The 17,954-nt window shown below is 58.4% G+C and overlaps 1 protein-coding gene across 3 annotated transcripts; it reads right to left on the minus strand.

The window, feature by feature from the left end:
* Window positions 1-1,805: 1,805 nt before the first annotated feature.
* On the minus strand, window positions 1,806-16,714 carry HM13 (histocompatibility minor 13). 3 transcript variants are annotated; one of them, XM_082490964.1, is made up of 13 exons: window positions 16,525-16,714; window positions 14,825-14,923; window positions 12,861-12,943; window positions 11,789-11,877; window positions 10,913-10,998; window positions 10,641-10,766; window positions 8,646-8,703; window positions 7,978-8,061; window positions 7,609-7,645; window positions 6,428-6,530; window positions 5,296-5,381; window positions 2,852-3,045; window positions 1,806-2,190 (listed from the first exon to the last, which is right to left on the minus strand). In XM_082490964.1, exons 1-12 carry the CDS (start codon window positions 16,708-16,710, stop codon window positions 2,895-2,897), a joined length of 1,188 nt encoding a protein of 395 aa, XP_082347090.1. In that variant the 5' UTR covers window positions 16,711-16,714; the 3' UTR covers window positions 1,806-2,190; window positions 2,852-2,894. The 3 variants fall into 3 exon arrangements, with proteins under 3 accessions (XP_082347090.1, XP_082347092.1, XP_082347091.1); XM_082490966.1 differs by lacking the exon at window positions 14,825-14,923; XM_082490965.1 differs by lacking the exon at window positions 2,852-3,045.
* Window positions 16,715-17,954: the final 1,240 nt, after the last annotated feature.

The raw sequence follows: 17,954 nt of genomic DNA on the forward strand, positions 1-17,954 counted from the left end.
TGCCAGCAGCGGGGCAGGCTGGCTCCAGCCCCAGCCCCAGCCCCAGCCGGGCCCAGCTCCATGGATGGAGGTTTCCTGCCGGAGCCGGTGTGTTCGTGTTTCCGTAGCACCCCCCCCCCCCCCCCCCAAGCCGGAGGGACCCCGCGGTGAGGGGAAGGTGGCCCAGCAGCGGCCCAGACAGAGTGGAGCCATGTGGCCAAAGCGGAGGTGCCGCAGAGCCCAGGTGCAGCAGGCGAGTGAGCCCGGGGCCACCGAGGCGCCAGCTCTGCTGGCGGCTCCTTGCAGGGCCCAGCATGCTTCCTTCCTCCAGCCCGGCCCTGGCTTATCAGCCGGGCAGGGTGAGGGGTGACCCTGCTCTCCCCTTCCCAGGTCTTCCGCTCCCCAGTCCCAGGCCCTGGGAAAGCTCCTGGCTCACTGCCGCACTCCCACCGCACGTACAGCCGGCACGAGCATCCCCGAGCTCCGTGGGGCAGCAGAGAGGTAGGAGGGTGATGCCGGGGCTGGGGTTACCATATGCAATTCCCAGCCTGCTACTGCACGCTCAGGGGGCTCCAGAGGCTGCATGGGGATGAGTGCGAGGCCACTGTGGCATCAGGCTCCCACCCCCCCAAGCTGCGGACAATGCAGAGCTTCGCAGGACGCGGTGCCAGACCTGCACTGTGGGGTACACACCATCACAGTGAGCTGGGCCCCAGCTTGCGGCAGGGTGCTGCACCCCGCGGCAGAGCCAGAATCGTTTTCCACAGGACACTGGAGGCTGGTGAAATCACATCTGGAGTCTAGACTCAGTGACTCCGTGGGCCGGGCCTGGCGGCTGCACCATGCCCAGGCCCTGCTGCACACTGTTTGCTTAGCTGGAGGTATTTAATTGGAATTAAAGTGGCCCCTCTTGTTTTTGCGGACAGGGCTGTTGGAAAAGGAGCTGTAAGTCATAGAAAACATCTGTAGGAGACTTCGAAGGGTCATTAGATGGCAGAATGCGAGGCGCCACTTTTAGTGCTTGCAGCCGACGTGGGGAATAATGGTTCAATACGGCTTTTGTGGAGGGGCTGCCAAGCCAGCAAACACTTTCTATTTATTCTGGCAGTGGGCATGGCCGGAGGGATGCAGGATCCTCTGCACGCCTGCCTCAGGGGCGGGCAGGGAGGACATTGCCGGTGCTACAGGACAGGCAGCAGCCAGCCCCAGCAGCAGCCAAGGTGGCCGCTCCAGCCCCTCTCCTGAACCGCCCCCCCCCCCCGCCTGTCCCAGCCCCAGGGGGTGCAGGCTGGCACCTGGCTCCCTCCAAGGAGGGGGGACAGTCACACTGCCTTCCCCCAACTCTGGGGCTAGGTTTGGGGTCACCCAGCTCTTTCCCTCCTGCATCTGCTTCCCCAGGCCGTGGGGGCTCAGCTCCAGCTCTCTGAACCCCACAGCAGCCGAGGCAGAGCCCCATCCTGCCAGGTTCCTGTGCCCTGATCCCTACTCACCCACCTTGTTCCGGGGCTGGACCCCGGCTCCAACCCACCCGGGCACAGGCCGGGGGTCAGCGACCATGGCCCTAAATCTGGTTGTTGCAGAGGTGGGGGCCCAGGCAGAGGCAGGCTGGGGGAAGGCCAAGCACCGGAGGGGCGGGAGGGGGAAGGGGACAGTCACTTGGAAACAGCCAGACAACGGCCATGGGCCCCACAGGGAGAACAAGGCTGCTGGAGAGCCGGGACGCCGATCCCGGTACTGGCCAGGCAGCTGAGCCGGGGCTACAAACTGGAACAGCAGCCAAGGCAGGGGCTGCCGGCATGGCTGCGGCACTGCCAGACCAGCACTCCTTCCTTCGACATGGTTTAATATGAGAGAAAGCAAACGCACAATACAAAATTTAAAAACCGGCCTGTGGTTTGCCCCCCACCCGCCTTGTATCCCCGTAGGAGATAAACAGGCAGGGGGGTGGCAGCGCGGCCCCGGGGGACCGGCGGGGGGGTGGCTATGCGGCATACATCGATACCCCACCTGGGTGGATGCTCCGACACACACAACACGATGCTCTTGCACAATTGTTTCGTCGTCTGTCACTTGCAGAGGGTCTGGAAGGGCCCCAGCCCAGCGGTGCCAGGCACAGCCCGCGGGCAAGGTCACTTCTCCTTCTTGGCAGCTTCTGTTGTCTCTTCTTTGGAGGCCCCCGGCACATCCTTGGGGGTAGAGCTCTCCTCGTAGCTGGGGATGAGAGGGACAAGAGGGAGGAGTGAGCAGGGCCAGACCTTCTCTGGGGACAGAGACCTGTGCCAGGCGGGGGCAGCTCAGCCTGGGGCTGTAGGCTCAGGGTCTGCCCCACCGCACCAGTCATGCTGTGCTGATGACGGGGTGGGCTCCAGCCATCAGCCCCCCAGTGTAGGAAACCCAATGGGGCAGAGCCCAGGCAGTGAGACAAGTGCTGTGACACCCCCAGCAATGGGGTGCACACAGCCAGGGTCTGGGGATTCCCCTGGCCAAGCCATCAGGCCAGCTCTGTGCCCCAGGGTCTGTCCTCACTCCTGAGAGTGCCATGGGATATCCTGGATAGCACCATGCTGCCATGCTGAGCGCTGGTGCCTGCAGGGCTGGTTGATGGGGGGAGCCGCAACAAGACCAACAGCAGCGACTGCCCCCCCCCCCCCCCCCCAGGGTCTCGCTCCTCTGGCTGCAACCCCCCCCAAGCACTGTCCCAAGAAACCCGTGAGCACTGTCATCCAGCAAGGAAGCAGGAGGGAAGAGATGTCAAATCCTCTCCCCCTTTACAGTCTCCCCTCAAACACGGGGAGAGAAGCGGTCCCGCAGCAGCGAGGCCACAGCTACTGCCTCTACCTGGGGAAAGGGGACAGCCGGGACCAGCCCCTACCTGGCCAGAGTGACAGACAGTGAAAGGGCACCGCGTGCGATTGCTACATGGCACTAGGGCTTTGCTGCCGGCGTCGGCGGGGACAGGACAGTTTCTGCTGCATGGAATCAGCAAGGCTGGCCGGCGAGCCGGACACGGTGGGGAAGTGGGTAAGTCTTGGTGTGTGTGGCAAGATTTCAGCAGAGGATTCATAGCTGCAGGAGAGAGGAAGCAGGAGGGGAAAGGGGGAAGACGAGGACAGAAAAGGGAGGGGGGTGGAGGAGAGAGAAAAAGCAGAAGAGTTCTGGATTGAGACTGCTGCAAACCCACCACCCTGTGCAGGCAGCCTGCTGTCTGTCCCCTCTGGCTGCCAGCACCCGCTAGCTCAGGCTGGGGTGGCCCCAAGGCCGTGGTGGCAGGCTCCTGCCTGCACACCCCTTGCCTGCAGACCTCAGGGTAGGGCTGCAGCATGGAAGAGTGAGGGCTGAGACTTGGGGAAAACGCAGCTCCTGCTGGCACAGGTAGAGTCAGGCAGCCAGAGCCCACGGGAGAGCAAGCCTGGGTACTGGGAAGGCAGCACAGAGCAGCCCAGGGGCTGTGGAGGCAGCAGACCAATGCAGGAGACCCTTTCCTGCCGCTCGAGGACAATGTGTCTGCAGCAGGTGAGGGCAGCAGGACAGGTTCCCCACTGCTGACAGCTGATGGAGGCAGAGCAAAGGTTACTGCCTGCCTAGGGAGGCTCAGCAGGACTGGGAGCTGTGAAACTGATCCCTATGTCACCCACCTCTGCTCATTAAGCACCCCTTTCCCAGGCCTGCAGCACAGATCTGCTCGCTCCCCCCCTCCCCGCAGCGCTCCTTGTACTTGCCACTGCATCAGACCCTCGCTACCCTCTTCCAGGGCAGCTGATGGCTGCAGCGAGACATCATGCGCAGGCAGCTCGCTGTGTGCAGAGACCGCAGGGGGACTGCCAGCTCCAGGCTGCAGTCAGTGCGGGAGGATCAGGGTGCACCAAAGCCGCATGGGGGGAGCTACACCTGGTGGGATTCCTGCGGTGGGAGCCACTGCCCTCCAGGCACGAGTCCCGTTGCAAGTTGCATCCCACTTCCTCTGCCTGCAACTGAAGTGACTTCAGGGGGGGCTGGACCCCAGGGCCCATCAAGGTTCCAACCGCCCCCAGCCTCCTGCATTTGCCCTGGCAGCACTTAGCAAACAACAACAGGCAGCACTTTGCTGCTACAGCAGCTTGTGCTAATGCTCTGTGGGGGCACTAGCCCCCAGTGCCTGGCTGCCAGGCTCCCCGGGTGCCTTGCTGCCAGGCAGGCTGGACTCGCAGCTCGTCTCTCCTGAGTTTCCTGGTGCGGGAGGTGGTGCTGCTGTCAGCTGGTGAGTCACAGCACTGGGGAGAGCGGCTGCAGGATCCCAGGTGCACAGGAAGGACGATCCCAGGACACTCAGCGCCTGCAGCAGCGATCGTCAGAAGCAAACATCAAAGGACGGGCAGGTGCGGCAGGGCTGGGGAGCCGGCCCAGCTGACAGCCCGGTGGGAACATGCATACCTGCATCTCCCAGGGGAGGGGAAGGAAGCAAGGGCAGCCGGCTCCCTGCTGCACCCCAGTCGAGTGCTGGTTTCCCTCTGAGCAGTCTGGGGGCTCAGGGAGAACCCCGTGGGCAGGGACACCCCTGGAGTGGGGAGGCTGGGGGGTGCACAGCCCTGCTTTGGGACGGATGTTCCCTTCCCTCCTCTGCTTCAGCTGTCTTCAAACAAGCAACTGCAGTGGGCCACCACCGACCCTTGAGCATGACTGGCTAAGCACAGCAGACAAACAGCTCCCGCGCAGGCCAGGCCATGCTCCGTGTGGCTCAGAGGGGACAGCCCAGGCAGGAGACCAAAGCTGCCCGCTTACAGCAAACAGGCAAATGCCTGGAGCACGGCAAGCTGAGATAAGGGCTGGAGTGCAACAGCACAGAGTTCTTTTCTCTGCACCTGGTCCCCAGGGCAGGGAGACTGCTGCAAACCCGGATACTTCACCCAAGCGAGGAGGCTGGGATGTGCTCAAACCAGCCCTGGCTGCTCTCGCAGCTGGATCCGGCGCTGTTCTCCCCCACCCACAGGCCCTGGGACACAATGACCAAGTATCTCCACACCAGGTGTGCGGTCCCACCCTCCCCTGCCTGCCAGCGCATGGGAAGAGTTTGTCACCGGGGCGTAAAGCAATACCAGATGCTGCCTGCCTGTTGGTACTGCACCAAAGCTCCCACCCGGCTACAAGGAGGTGGCTGGAGCCAGGGCCGGCGTGTACAAACACAGACCCACTCCCTCCACCCACGCATGTGCACGCGCACACCCAGAGCGTGCCCAGATGAACCCGTCCCTCCAGCTGTGCCCAGGCGTGGGAACATCTGCACACTTCACGCACTCCAGCGCCGCAGGCAAAACAGCTCCGTCCCCAGCTGACGCTCACCTGAACATTTCAGTTACTTCTCCCTTTGCCAAGGCCACAAGAAGCGGGAATCCGATGCATGCGGGGACCAGGTACAGAAGAGCAGGCTGTCAGGAAGAAAAACAACTGTTAAACCAAACCACAAATCACTCCTCAGAAAGAGTGCAAAGCGAGCTGTCCCTGTCCCCTCTGCACCCATGGCATCTGCCACAGCGTTGCACAGAGGGTTAATATTCTGGGCTCCCCCGTTCAAGAAGGACAGGGAACTGCTGGAGAGGGTCCAGCAAAGGGCTAAGATGATTAGGTGATTGGAGCATCTTTCTTACAAGGAAAGACTTAGGCACTTGGGTCTTTTTAGTCTAGAGAAAAGACGACTGAGGGGGGATCTTATCAATACTTATAAATACTTAAAGGGAGGGTGCCAAGTAGATGGGAACAGTCTTTTTTCAGTGGTGCCCAGTGGTAGAACAAGAGGTCATGGGCACAAACTTGAACATAGGAAGTTCCATCTACACGTGAGGAGGAGCTTCTTTACTTTGAGGGTGGCAGAGCCCTGGAACAGGCTGCCGAGAGGTTGTGGAGTCTCCCACACTGGAGACATTCAAAACTTGCCTGGATGCCATCCTGTGCAAACTGCTGTAGGTGACCCTGCTCTGGCAGGGGGTTGGACTAGATGACCTCCAGAGGTCCCTTCCAACCCTGACCATTCTGTGATTCTGTAATACCCCAGAAAGTGGCTTTGAGAACTGTGTTACAACTGCAGCAGCATAAAACCCTCGCCGTGAGGTCCCAGCAGGCCACAAACACACCGAGGGCCCCCATGCAGACGAGGGACAGCACCCATGGCATGTATGCTCCCAAGGGTCTTTAGGGGGAGCTTGGTTGCCAAGAGCCACAAAAAAACAGGGCAGCCCAGCTGAGGTGCTGTTGTTGGAAACGCAGCTGCCTGAACCAGTCTTGTCCCAAAGCAGGACTCAGCTCCAGCCAGGCACACAAGCTTTGGGCAGGGAAAGGTAGAGGCAGGCACTGGAAAAGCAAAGCCAAGAGAAGGAATGCATCTACTTTTTCCTGGCATGATGCAGGAACCTCTTGGCCAAGCCAGCATGTCCTGCTTGGGACGTGCATCTGCGGGAGGCAGCATGGTGGAGCTTACCTGGGCGTGCTTGAAGATGTGCATGATGAATATGGTCAGGCCAAGCCCAAAGATGTAGGCCACAAAGCTGGTGTAGAAATACGTGTGCGTGTTCTTCTTCAAACTGTAGGGAAAGGGAGCAAAGCCCAGTGACCTTGGGTCTGGGATGCCAGTGGCCAAAACAGAGCTGGCTCAGTGTTCTCAGCTAACTCCCACTGTGCTGGGGCAAGGGGAGCTGTGTTCTGTCCCCACTCTCGTGCCAGCACAGAGACTGCCGCCAGCATGGCCCCTGGTCCCGTGGGAGTGGCGTGGGACTGCATAGGGTGACACTGAGGTGAGGGGCCGGGGAAAGGAAGGAGGAGCATGACCCTGCTGCTGGATGGCTACTGGGGGGGAGGAATCGGTACTGGAACCTAGGGAGAGGGTCTCACCTTCTCAGGGGAGGCATGGCCAGTCCCTGGCACCCCACTCTCAGCATGTGCTGTTTTATCACAGGACAGACTGCGGGAACTGGGATTCCCAGCAGGTGCAGCCAGGATGTGGGTGGAAACACCTGGGAGAGCTGGCACAGACCAGAGGGTCTGTGTAACAGCAGTGGGAGCGGGGCCACACCACCGCAGTCACATGAAGCGGCCCATTCCCAGCAGCTCCCCAAGCCAGAGACTTTTGGTGTGGGGCAACTGCTGAAAGCAACATTCTGGCAGTAGGTGCAGCTTCCCTGCATAAGAAGGAGCTGCTTCCCCAAACGTCAGTGACAACCCAGAGGCTGCCAGCATTGCCAGGCACTGATTTGCATCCACATGAGCACTTCCCAGGTGCCAGCACCCCCAGCTGTTTCCCACGCTGTCACTGTTCCCCTCACTGCCATAGCATAGCAGCACTGTCCTCTCCTCCTCAGTTCGAGGGAGTCAGTGAGGCTCTGTGGGGCTGTTACATGCTGCCTGCCCTGCAACACTTGTGAGCTCAAACAACTTGCCCCCAGCACTCGAGACTTACCCACAAAGCCAGCCCTGCTCACGTCTACTCTTCCAAAAGCTTCCCCTTGCACCACACACCCGTCCTGGGTCCCCCCGCCAAACCCCAGAGGGGAGCACACGACTGCCTGTGCTCCTGGCTTCCTCTTCCCCTTTTCCTCCACAAAAGCAGCTCAAATATGCTGCAAGACCCAACCTGCCAGAGACCCTTCCCTGCCGCCCACTCACCTGATGTCAAACCGCAGCAGCAAGGCAATGAAGATCCCTGCGGGGAGAAGGGGACAGTGAGGGGACGGAGGTCTAAGAAAAGCTGAGAGAGGCAGGGCAGGACCCGCAGCTGCTCCCGGTGCCGTGCCTGGGCTGACAGCGCCCTCTCGCGGCACAAGGCACCGGGACAGCACCCAGACCCGGCGGGAGATCCCCAGCCCACGCAGCCCCCCCAGCCCACGCAGCCCCCCCAGCCCACGCAGCCCCCAGACCCGGCAGGAGGCCCACGGTGCTCTGGCACGGCCAAAGGCAGAGTGAGGCACCCGCTTAGCTCCCCGCAGCCCGTTCGGATATGCGATCCTGGTCACATTCCCCTTCTTCTGTCCTTACCTGGAATGACAATGTCTCCCAGACCCAGCATGGCAAAGTTGTCCGCCTCCAGCCCCTTCTCCAGCAGGTCCTGAGGGAAAACCACTACGAGGAGTAGAGAGAGGCACAGTGAGGGGAATGACTGTGCTGAGAAGACCTCAGCAGTGATGTGCCTGGCAAAAAGGGAATAGAGCAGGGCAAGATGCCTGTCCCTGTCCTCAGCCCCCTCTTCTCCTGCAGCTCTCCCCTTCTCCTTCCTGGGACAACTTTGGGACAGGAAACCAAGGAGTTTGGGGCCAGCCCCATGCACAAGTTCCAAGCCCAGCTCCCAGGACCCAAACCACTGCATACTCCACAACAGCAGAAATTCACCTCTCCTGTTTTTTTTTTTTTTTGGAGGTTTTGATTTTTTGGGTTACTTTTTTATGAGCAGGTGAAATTGTTGGCTCTGGGGGTGCAGACTAACCCAGCCAGCTCAGGGCTTTGCAAACCATCCCTCTCCAGAGACCTGGCCTGGCTCCCTGCAGGTCGGTGGCACCATGCAGCAGTCTAAGGGCTCATTAGCAGGAAATCTTCCTACACCCATCCCACCTTCTGAGCCACCTCCAGAGGGTGGAGGGTGCAGAGAGGGCAGCGACTGCCACAGAACAGACAGCCCCTCCTCCAGCACACAGGGAAGATCTACTCACATTTTATCGGGGCTTCGAACGATTTGGCAACTGTCACCATCACATTGGTGCCAAAGACCTAGGGACAAGCAGAGGAATCCAGGGTGACCACAGTTGCACAGGGACACGCGCATGCTCAGCTACAGCTTCACCTTAGGGCCTAAAGTGACCTTAGTGGTAGAAAATAGCCAAAGAGACGCCCAACTGTGGGCAGAGGAGTCCTGCACGCGAGCCCACCACGTAGGGGAGAAGCCACAGGACAGCACTCAAGGAAGTGAGCATGACACAGCTGTCCTGCTTTCAGAGCAGCACCAGGGAAATCGTGCATATTGCAGAGCCGTGGTGCTGCCCACCACCCAGCCTTCCCCAGCATCTAACCCTGCAGGTCAGTTCAGCTATAATTAGTTAACTCGGTGGAAAGCCTGACCACCGTGCAGGATGTCATCCGAGGGCAAGAGCTCCCAGCAGAGTCCCAGCCAGCGCCAGGCTGCTGCCCCTGAGCTTCCAAAGGGGACTGGAGCAATTTTCAGATCAGCTGCATTTCGCTCTGCGGTCATTTATTTGTACAGCACTATCAGCTTTAAATATTGGCATCAGTTCAGGGACAGACTGTAAACACATAGGTCAGCCACCCTTATTTCTGTTCCTTTTTACCTCCAAGCCTCCAAGTCTTGGTTGTACCAGCAGCAGGTACATAAACCAGGTGCTGGTTAGCACTGAGCAAGCAAGATCCCAGAGCTGGGGATTTAACAAAAACCTTAAAGCATTGGGCATCAGATTAACTTCCATAAGGTGCAGCAAGCTCTGGGCATCACCACGGAGTGACAAGTCTCCACATTGGGACCAGGGAAAAGCATCACATGCAAATTCACCCCAAGACTATGCAGGGGGCAGTATCACCGATCCACTGAGCTGTTCTCCTTCCACCTTGAAACCCTTCTTGGATCTCACTATGATTAAATCCATGCTAAGATCCAAGTGACGAGTCCCTGCAAGGGGCACAATAAGAGGGTCTCCACTTCAGGATGACCCTTTCGCGAGGCTCCGGTGATACACTGACTGGCTGGGGAAGCTGAGGTGAGAGACAGCCGGCAAGTGGAGAACAGTGAGGGCTGTCCTCTTGCTTGCTCCAAAGTGCCATGAAGACACTTAAACCCTGAGCAGGGTGTGAGGCACTGGGTGCACTAAGCCAGAAGACTGAATCCTCTCCAGCTGAGAGCAGTGGAGGAAGTGGCACACAAACTAACAAACCACAAAGCTGAGACTGTTAACGTGCCTATGAAACAGGGGCAGCACTGGCCAAGTACAAAATACATGCAGTAGTCAGGCTTAAATAGGGAAGGATTACTCGGGCAGCTGCAGAGCTGCTGGACAGACCTCAAGGTATACAAGGCTCTCAGACATTTGGAAACACAGTAATTCAGAAGGTGGAGGCAGCAGGAAGGACTGAGGAATACAGACATTAAAAGGAGAAACAGGCATCCAGCTCCATTGCTCAGAGATAAGGAAAACCTCAAAATGAAGACATCGGAGCACTGCACTGGCTAAGGGAAAAAGACTGGAAGCATCCCAGTGTTTGGTCCTCTGTGCAACAGAACAGAAGGATGCTAATGAAGCCAGCAGACAACAGAGCTGAGGCACAGCGTACCCCAGAGCAGCCTCACCCTCCGGCCCACCCAGCAGCTCTGTCAGGTATTGGGATGACCTTAGGTGGGGAATACAGGTCACCAGAACTGGATAAGCCACACACCCAGGCACCCCAAAAGAGGCCTGATGACATCCCTGCCAACCCTGGGCTCTCTAAGCCAGAGATTAAAAGAAAATGTATTTCCACGTTGTGCCACTGTTTGATTCTGTCATCATTCCCACCACACCCCTTTGGGCTGAGAAAGTGGAAATCCTGACTGCAAACATGTGTCCAGCCAGTGTGCTGCCTCTGAAGAGGCACAATGCCATGCACACAACTTCCACCAACGGCTGCAACTCGCGTCCACCCCAGGGAATGCTCCCGTTTACCCAGAAGACGTCGTAGATGAAGAGGCCCCCAAGCAAGATGCAGCCAGTGCTGACGTTGTTCAAGTGCAGCAGCTCCACCCCATTGAGGGAGAACGCCAACCCGAAGAGATTGTTGGCAATCCAGTGCTGGGAACGACAGGAAAAGAAGGTTTGGGTCCTACTGCGTGTGCCGAGCCACAGTCTCAGCCTGCAGATGCCTTGTGTGGAAAGGGGCCCAGGTCTGATCCAGCCTGGTCCCTGACCTCCCTGTAACAGGGCTGCAGCTCTCTTACCTTTCTCAGCAGGTACCAGACCCCCACAACACTGCTCAGGGCCAGGCATACGAGATCCTTGGTGTCAAACTCGTAATTCACTATTTCTGCAATAAAACAGAGAAGTTCCATTTTGGGCAGTCCCGGCAGCTCCCCTTCACGTTCAGGACAGAGATGAGTGACTTCACAGCAGGGAAACAATACAGACTGCAGTCCTCACATCGCAAACGAGGGGACTGTACCCACAGAAATGGCTGTGCCCACAGTAAACACGTGCAAACTGCATGCAAGTGAGCAGGCGGCCCTGGCAAGCCCAGACCTTCTAGTTCAGCCAGACTCTGCCACATGGACAGCATCTGCGATCCTTCTGTCAATAAGGAAATTGGATTCAGGCACTGTCTAAGGCAGGGAGAAGCAGATCTTCTCACTCTTCCTGCACCAGTTAACTCCTGGTGGTATCACTATATTCCCTGACCAGTAATGCTACTGGGCAGGAAACTTACTAAAGCATCTTCTACCAGTGCAAAAATTTGAATCAGATCAGTTAAGGCAGCACAAAAAGTCAGTACTGTGCTATCCAAGGAGCTTAAATAAAGGCAGTGCATTTAATAGTGGCCACAGTGCCATTCCTGTAGCACTCTGGGATCTGTTTCTGGGGTTTTACTGCCAGCAAAGAGGGAGAGCAACATCCAGTGCAAAAAGATGTACACAGCAGCCCCAGCTCTGCATGGGCACATGAGGCTCACACTGGCTACAGCAGCACAGCAGGGAGCAAGAACTAAGTCTTTGAGAAGGCTGTTGCAATGGGCTGAAAGTCAAAACACCAGGTGAGCAAGAAACAGAACAGTAAAGGCAGAAAACATTCAGGCCCCCAGAGAGACCAGTGAGCCAACATACCTTCCTTGCTCTCCCCGGAGCCCTGGGTGAAGAGGAGCTGGTACTGTTTGTTGGGGAAATTTGCAGGAAAGAACCTGTTCATCATGGGGCTGAAACAAGAGGTGCAGAAAAGGGCAGTTCGACAGAAACCCCACAGGATGCGCTGCCCAGCACCTCTGCGTAACAGTGTCACAGCATAGATGTTCACCCACACCTCCTCCTGGGAGCGGGAAATGCCAGGGACTCCTGGCAGGGACTCTCCACATCAGGGACCGGCAGGAGCCCCAGCTTCAGTCACCAAGCCACAGACTTCTGCCCATATGTGACAGTCCCCCAAAATGCTCTAGTGCAACAAGCACAGAGCATCACCCACAAGAAGTCAGGACCCACCCCAGACCCCAGCAGGTTCCCTGTGCCCCCCCAGCACCCTCCTGGCACCACAGAGCTCTGGTCACCCAGAACCTACTGTGTCACCACTTAATGGCCCTCCTGCAGAGCTGGGAGTGGGGGTGAAGCCCTTGCCACAGCTCCAGTCTAAGGAAAGCATCAGGTCCCCAACACCCTACAGCTCAGGAAACCGGAAACCAGTTTTACTTTTTCAGTTACTGAAACAGCCTGAGCTTTCAACACCTCATGCTAAGCATTGGTGTGAGAGGCCAGGGACGTTGTCGTGAGCTCCAGCTGCCTGTTTCAGCTATCCCAATAAGAGGAAGATGGGTGCCAAGGAGCTCTCCCCTCCACACGGCGGCAAGGACTGTGCCAGCCCATAGTAGCTCCTACAACAGTGGCCACCCACACCTCCACAAGCTCTCCCAGAGGTGCTGCATGGGGTATCGGATTGCTGGGACCCCCAAGACTTTGGTTCTGCCCTTGGCTGCCCTATGAGGAAGGGTTCACAGCATGCTCTGGGAGTGATCCTCCCCAGTGAGCCCTTCATACCACCGAGGAAGAACACCTTATGAGCTGGAACTTGGCTCTGCTTCAAGGCAATGGTGCTGTAGAAACCCCCCAATAAAATCAACACCCCACTGCCTCGCAGAGCGGGGAGCCTTGGACACCCCTGCTCCCAGCCGCACCATTCCCTCCATTGTACCTGATGGTGTGGGACAGAGCTAGGATCCCCAGCACAAAGAAATACATGGAAAGCAGAAGATTGATGTACTCTTGAGAGAATATCTGCAAGACAAATCCAAAGAGGGGTCAGTTACCACAGTGTCCTGCCCATCTGCAGCACTTCATGTTGCGATTGGCAGCTGCTGTGTCAGTGCTCCAGGGAGATGAGAAGAATAGCTGGAATAACCCAAATTCTTGCACTGCTGATGTGAAATATGTTGGAAATAGCCGCGTGCTCACAGAACAAGCACAACGGGCCCGCGACTTGTCGCACATCTACAAGCCGCTTGGGTCAAAAAATAACTCGTGCACTGCAGAAAGGAGGACAGAGCTTCCCCCACGTGTCCCCTGCAGAGTGAGCCGAAGCAGGGAGCGAGGCACTGTGCCACTCCCAGGGGCTGCCCCAGCAGAGGGGAGCAGCAGCACCCCCACCTCACTATTGCAGCAGGCTGAGCGTGACTTGCCCTAATTAAACGGGGTATTATTAGAAATCCTGCCCTCCAATGCAGACGCTCCCTTACTGCTAAATCACAGCCCTACAGCCCAGTGTGGGGGGACCCCAGCAGCATCCGTGCTTTCCTGGAGAGGGGATACTGGAATATGAGAGCTCATGGCAGGTTGCAGATATTACAAGGAAGAACTGCCAATCATGTAGCAACTTTAGTGGGGCCATACAGCACATTCAGTACTTATTTTGCTGGTGTCTCCATCCCAGCCAGGAGCAAGAGGCAGAAAAGGCACCTGAGGAGGTGGAGTACCACCCCGAGACATGGGCCACAGGGAAGGGGTGGGCTGCAGGGCGTACTTTCAGCAGCCAGAGGGGCCCCGTGGCAAGGTCTGGTGGCTGCTCCATACCCCACCATCAGGAGAGGTTCAACAGTTGCTTGGCTTTCCTACTGGTGACCTACAAAAGGAGCTGCATCCCTGGTGTGCACACAGGCTAAACTTCATTCTTGGGAAAGCAGGACATATTGCTAGGGAGGCCTGATCCTGTCTGCTGCTGAAGAGCTGACCACAGGCCATGCATTCACCTTCCCCGTGGAGCTGCAGCACAGTCTGGCACACAGGTACATGCTGGGGTACGGACCTGCACAGTGCAGCCGTCAACCCAGGGTAGGAGCCTGCAGCATCAGTCGGCTACTGTGTGGTAACCACAACGGGCAGAAATGGGACTTCAAACTGCAGTATTCCCAACTTTGCACCTTAAACCTCACCGGGCCAATCAGGAGCACCCTGCCACCTTGCAGGCAGCCCAGGACAGCTGCCATGCTGAGAGGATCACTCCACAGTGATGGCCCCACGGCTTGTCAGGCCCCTTCAAAAGCTCATCTGCACACCAGACGTGCACAGGCAGACAAAGGTGCTTTAAGAAAAGAAAACTTCTCCACACAGCCAAAAGCACCCACTGCTGGGATCTCCTACCGGTGACTCAGAAATAGTCATCTAACTCTGCTTGTCAGCTCTGCATGTCTAAAAGACTTCACCTGAACACACGTGGGCTTGCCCATGAGCTAGCAATCCCCCAGGCCTGCAGCTGGGATGGCTTTAGAAGCACAGCACAGAGCACAACACAGAGACAGCAGCATTTGCAACTCAGCAGGCCCTGGCACCCTCTGTTTTCAGTGCGTGCACCATCAGGTCGGCTGACGGAAACAAACAGAGCTCAGGGGTGAACTCGCCCCTTGGCAGCTCTCCAGAACCATCCTGTGCACAAACAAGCTCTGAATTACCCCAAGCTGTCACAATTCAGGCAAGAACTGATGTCCTCCCACGTGGTGACATCAAAGAGCTTGAGCTGGGCAGCCTTACACACTTTCTGTCCCAACACTGAGAAGGCCCCCAACTAGGGTAAACCAAAAATTGAGTCAGACCCGTTTTGGGAGTTCCTGACCAGGCAGGGAGGACGGCAGGCACCTTCAGTGCCCGCCAGCATCGCTCACTTACTTTAAAGAAGAGGTAGAGCCCCAGAAGGGTGCAACTGGCAACAATGGGAAAACGAGCAGCATCTCGGCTGGTAATGGTCTCCGGCATCTCTGAGGAGTTCTAGGAAAGGAAGGAGAGGACAGGAATGGATCAGCCCCTGCTCTGGCTTCCTACCTCAGCAGGAGGTGAACAGACAAAACGAGCGGGGCTCCACAGTGGTTTTGAGAGGGGCAGGGGACCCACTGTCCCTCCGTCGTTCCCAGAGGTGGGGCTGTGTCACTAGCAGAGCCTGAGATGGAAAAAGCAAACCTCACACTCGTCTTTCCAAGGGCTGCCACAATTCACTGCTTTTTTCCTCTTGGAGAAGGGAAAAAAAACCCAACCTCTGCCTGCTGCGCTGGCGTTGTTCCTTTCTCCCTGTGCCCAGAGGGGAGCTAGGCTCCCTCACTGCTCACGCCTGGCCATCCCTGACAGCCTCCCCATCTGTGCGCACCATATGTCGATCACCCTCTGAGTGACGTTTCTCTCCAATCACCTTTTTATCCCTCACCTCACTCTTGGGACGCTCCTTGTGCTCAAAAGCCCCAGATTTATAAACGCCTTTCACCTTCTGAGATATCTTTGCACCAGCTGAACCAGCCCTCTTTCAACCAATTTCCCACGAGAGACCTTCAACTTTCAGAGGAGAGGCAGAAGGCTGCCTGCTCCCCTGCCCGCTCCCCTGCCCAGCTGGCTGCTGCTCGGAGATCTAATCTCACACAGGCAAACACCTGCGGCCAGCGCCGGACAGAGTGCACGTTAGCGGAAGCCCTTATGCAAAGCAACCCTGCGAAGGAACAACAGCTTATCCCAGGCACAGCTGCTGCCACACAGCACTCAGCAGTGCAGAAGCAAGTGCCCAAAGCGCCACTGGCTTCCTGTGGCGTGAGTGAAGAGAAATCCCCCCCCCCCCCCCGAGAACCACAGCCAAGCCCTGCTCGCAGACCTTGGTTGCCTGGGCTGCCAGGAAACCCACTAAAATCAGCTGAAACCCCGAAGTAAGACGTAAGGGCAGACAAGGGGCTTTAAAAAGCAGTAATAAATCAGACTGTGTAAAACAGCCCTTTCTCCTGAGCTTCAGGATCCAAAGTGCTGGGAGATTTAAGTCCCAGCTGCTACCTGAGACCAGATGCGAGATGTAGAGAGCAGCACGATGGGCTGCAGAGACAGCACAGGGTGTGCAGGCAGGAGAATGCAGCAGCATCCTGGGGACGAGCTCCAGTGCTGCGGGGCGGGAGGAGCAAAGCCACATAGAAGTCCCCCAAAACACAGCATCTCTTGCGAGGGTACAAGGGGTGGTCACGAGATTTGCAGCACTTGAATTTATCGGGACAGTGGGGATGGGGCTGGAGAAGACCCCAGGGGAAGCCAGATCTCTCCCCGGGGTCCCCTGCCTCTGCCGGGCCGCGGGTCTCTGCCATTTCATGGACAGACCCGGGGGATGGCAGCATGGGGCGGGGGGCCGGGCTGGCTGAGGGCCGGGGCACCCGAGAGGGCCCGCGGGGGCGGGGGGGCGAGGCCTGGAGGCCCCGGAGGGTCTCTCGGGAGGGGCCGGGAACAGCACCCGCTGCCGGGCAGGGGGTGGGAGAAAGGGGGGCCTGCACGCCCCGGCGCCCCCGGTTGCAGCAGGGGCGGCTGACCCGGCGGGGGGAGACCGGGCCGCCCGGGGGCCGCGGGGGTACCTTGCTCTTGGCGCAGCTGACGGAGCGCAGCGCCCCGAAGAAGATAGGCAGCAGCGCCATGAGGACGAGGCTGCCGTAGGCCAGCGCCATACCCTCAGGGGTGGCGGGCGGGCGGGCGGCCGCAGGGGCCCCGGCCCCGGCCCCGGCCCCGGCGGCGCTGCCGTTATGCGCCGCGGCCTCCTCCATAGCGGCTGCTCCCACCGCGGTCCGCTTCCGGTCCGCGCGCGCCAGGGACACGTCCTCTTACTGGCCGGAAGTACATCACGCGTCGACGACGCTAACCACGCCCCTGGCAAACCTAGGCCGCGTTGCTAGGAGACCGACAACGGGCCTGACCGCGGCCGGGCCCGATCCCGGGCCGGATCCCGGCCCCGGTCAGACCCCGGCGGGCCTGTCTCTCCCTGCCCAGACCCCACGGTGCGAGGAGCGGGTGAGAGCACCGGGGACATCCCTGCGGGCAATGGGGGGCCCCGGCTTCCCGTGGCCCCTGGCCACGAGTGGAAAGGTGGCAGCTTCAGCCACCATCACCCTGAGCGAGTCGGGTCGGGGGCTCCCGGGCTTCTCCTCCATCCAGCCCTGGGTTTTCCTGCCCTTTGTTGTTTCCCGAGGACCCCTCCTGTGCTCCCAGCCCACCCATGGCCACACTTGGTGAACACCCCCTCTGTAAAAATGCCTCATAAACGGCCGCAAACTCTTCCTCCCGCTGGACCGGGGCCAAGGCTCTGCTGGAAAATTGGCTGAAACGTGTGTTTTCCTCACAAATATTCCCTCCCCTCCTGAGCCACTGGCAGCCTGGCTGTGCCACCGAGCTGCCTCCTCCTCCTGCGCGTCCCCCTCACCCACGCCAGGGCGAGAGTCTGCTCAGAAGCAAAGGCACCAGCAGAGACTAAAGACTGAGCAAAGTTCAATGGTGATGCCCCTAGTTTAGATCTGAGCCACAGGCAGGGGAAGGGAGCGCAGCGGGGATTAAAAAGCAAGGTTTTTTTTTTTTTAGTTTTTTTTTTTAAAAAAAAAAAAAAAACAAACAAAAACCCAGGAATCTATTTCAGGACCGGGGTTGATTCATAGTTTTGCGTTTCAGGCAGAGGGCAGATGGAAAGGCCTCCCGGGAGCCCCTCTCTGTTGGGCTGGCCTTCTGCCTGGGACGCTGTCCTCTCCCTGCCACCAATTCTCCCACAAAGGAGAAGGACGGAACCAAGGGCAGCAGCAGGCAGCCATGCAGGCAGTGTGCCCGCACACCCCCCGCTGCTTCCCACCCTGCTGTCTGCCATGGCATGGCATGGCCCATCACGGTACAGCTACTGACCCCCTTATTGACCCCCTCACCCAGACTCTTACAGACCCCTTTGGATGCCCACCTGCCCCCTACACCCTAGCTTGGTTTGGGACCCCTTGATGAAGGGCGATGCTTCTCTTTCCTGCCTCACCCC

This window comes from Vanellus vanellus, assembly GCF_965231255.1.
Source record: "Vanellus vanellus genome assembly, chromosome: 15".
Lineage (NCBI taxonomy): Eukaryota > Metazoa > Chordata > Aves > Charadriiformes > Charadriidae > Vanellus > Vanellus vanellus.

Bases quoted from the DNA above. Each gene is read 5' to 3' on its own strand.
- HM13 (XM_082490964.1), bottom strand. From the start codon at position 16,710: ATGGAGGAGGCCGCGGCGCATAACGGCAGCGCCGCCGGGGCCGGGGCC. The intron at 8,062-8,645 runs GTGAGTAGATCT...TACTCCTCGTAG, and splicing joins GTTCGAAGCCCCGATAAAAT to TGGTTTTCCCTCAGGACCTG. The intron at 6,531-7,608 runs GTGAGTGGGCGG...CTTTCCCTACAG, and splicing joins CTGCTGCGGTTTGACATCAG to TTTGAAGAAGAACACGCACA.